Below are 1,217 nucleotides of genomic sequence, written 5' to 3'. Positions count from 1 at the left end.
AAAAAAAAAAAAAAAAAAAGATGTTTAAGATTATAATACCTCCCTAAACCAGACAAGAAAGTAAGAGAGTTTTCTTTACTCTTAAGTTTGCTTTAATATTATTTGACAGCAAGAGACAAGTGTCCTGCTTAACCATAACTTATTTTTTTCTTTCAGGACAACATAGGAGAGCTTGATCTTGATAAACAATCTGAACTCAGAGCTTTAAGGAAAAAAGAGCTAGATGAGGAAGAAAGCATTAGGAAAAAAGCTGTGCAGTTTGGAACCGGTGAACTGTGTGATGCCATCTCTGCGGTAGAGGAGAAAGTGAGCTATTTGAGACCTTTAGATTTTGAAGAAGCCAGAGAACTTTTCTTATTGGGTCAGCACTATGTCTTTGAGGCAAAAGAGTTCTTTCAGATTGATGGTTATGTCACTGACCATATTGAAGTTGTCCAAGACCACAGTGCTCTGTTTAAGGTGCTTGCATTCTTTGAAACTGACATGGAGAGACGGTGCAAGATGCATAAACGCAGAATAGCCATGCTAGAGCCCCTAATTGTAGACCTGAATCCACAGTATTACCTGTTGGTCAACAGACAGATTCAGTTTGAAATTGCACATGCTTACTATGATATGATGGATCTGAAGGTTGCCATTGCTGACAAGCTAAGGGATCCTGACTCACACATCATAAAAAAAATAAATAATCTCAATAAGTCAGCACTGAAGTACTACCAGCTCTTCTTAGACTCCCTGAGAGACCCAAATAAAGTATTTCCTGAGCATATAGGGGAAGATGTTCTTCGCCCTGCCATGTTAGCTAAGTTTCGAGTTGCCCGTCTCTATGGCAAAATCATCACTGCAGATCCCAAGAAAGAACTAGAGAATCTGGCAACATCACTGGAACATTACAAATTTATTGTTGATTACTGTGAAAAGCACCCTGAGGCTGCCCAGGAAATAGAAGTTGAGCTAGAACTTAGTAAAGAGATGGTTAGTCTTCTCCCAACAAAAATGGAGAGATTCAGAACCAAGATGGCCCTGACTTAATCTTTGTTTTTAAAGAAAGGAAATGTGCAATATGAAAGTGATTTTGTCCCCTTAGACAAACAGGCCCAATTCCATTGTAATATTTACCTATATAGCCAGATGAGTGCAGTTTGAGCTTGATATACAGTCAGATGAACCGAGTCTTTGCTAGGATCTTAATCAACATAAAGTTAATTAATAATTGA

The 1,217-nt window shown here is 38.1% G+C and overlaps 1 protein-coding gene across 1 annotated transcript in view; it reads left to right on the top strand.

Moving 5' to 3' along the window:
• The window catches only part of KIF1BP (KIF1 binding protein), a 64,034-nt gene extending 62,825 nt beyond the window's left edge, over window positions 1-1,209 (top strand). The window contains exon 5 of the mRNA XM_012658485.1: window positions 151-1,209. Coding sequence (XP_012513939.1) covers window positions 151-1,032 — 882 coding nt within the window. The 3' untranslated portion in view covers window positions 1,033-1,209. The remainder of the gene's footprint in view (window positions 1-150) is intronic.
• Window positions 1,210-1,217: the final 8 nt, after the last annotated feature.

Source organism: Propithecus coquereli, unplaced genomic scaffold (genome assembly GCF_000956105.1).
Source record: "Propithecus coquereli isolate 6110/MARCELLA unplaced genomic scaffold, Pcoq_1.0 Scaffold117, whole genome shotgun sequence".
NCBI lineage: Eukaryota > Metazoa > Chordata > Mammalia > Primates > Indriidae > Propithecus > Propithecus coquereli.
The sequence above is the reverse complement of the archived record's forward strand: the minus strand, read 5'-3'. Positions and strand labels throughout refer to the sequence as shown.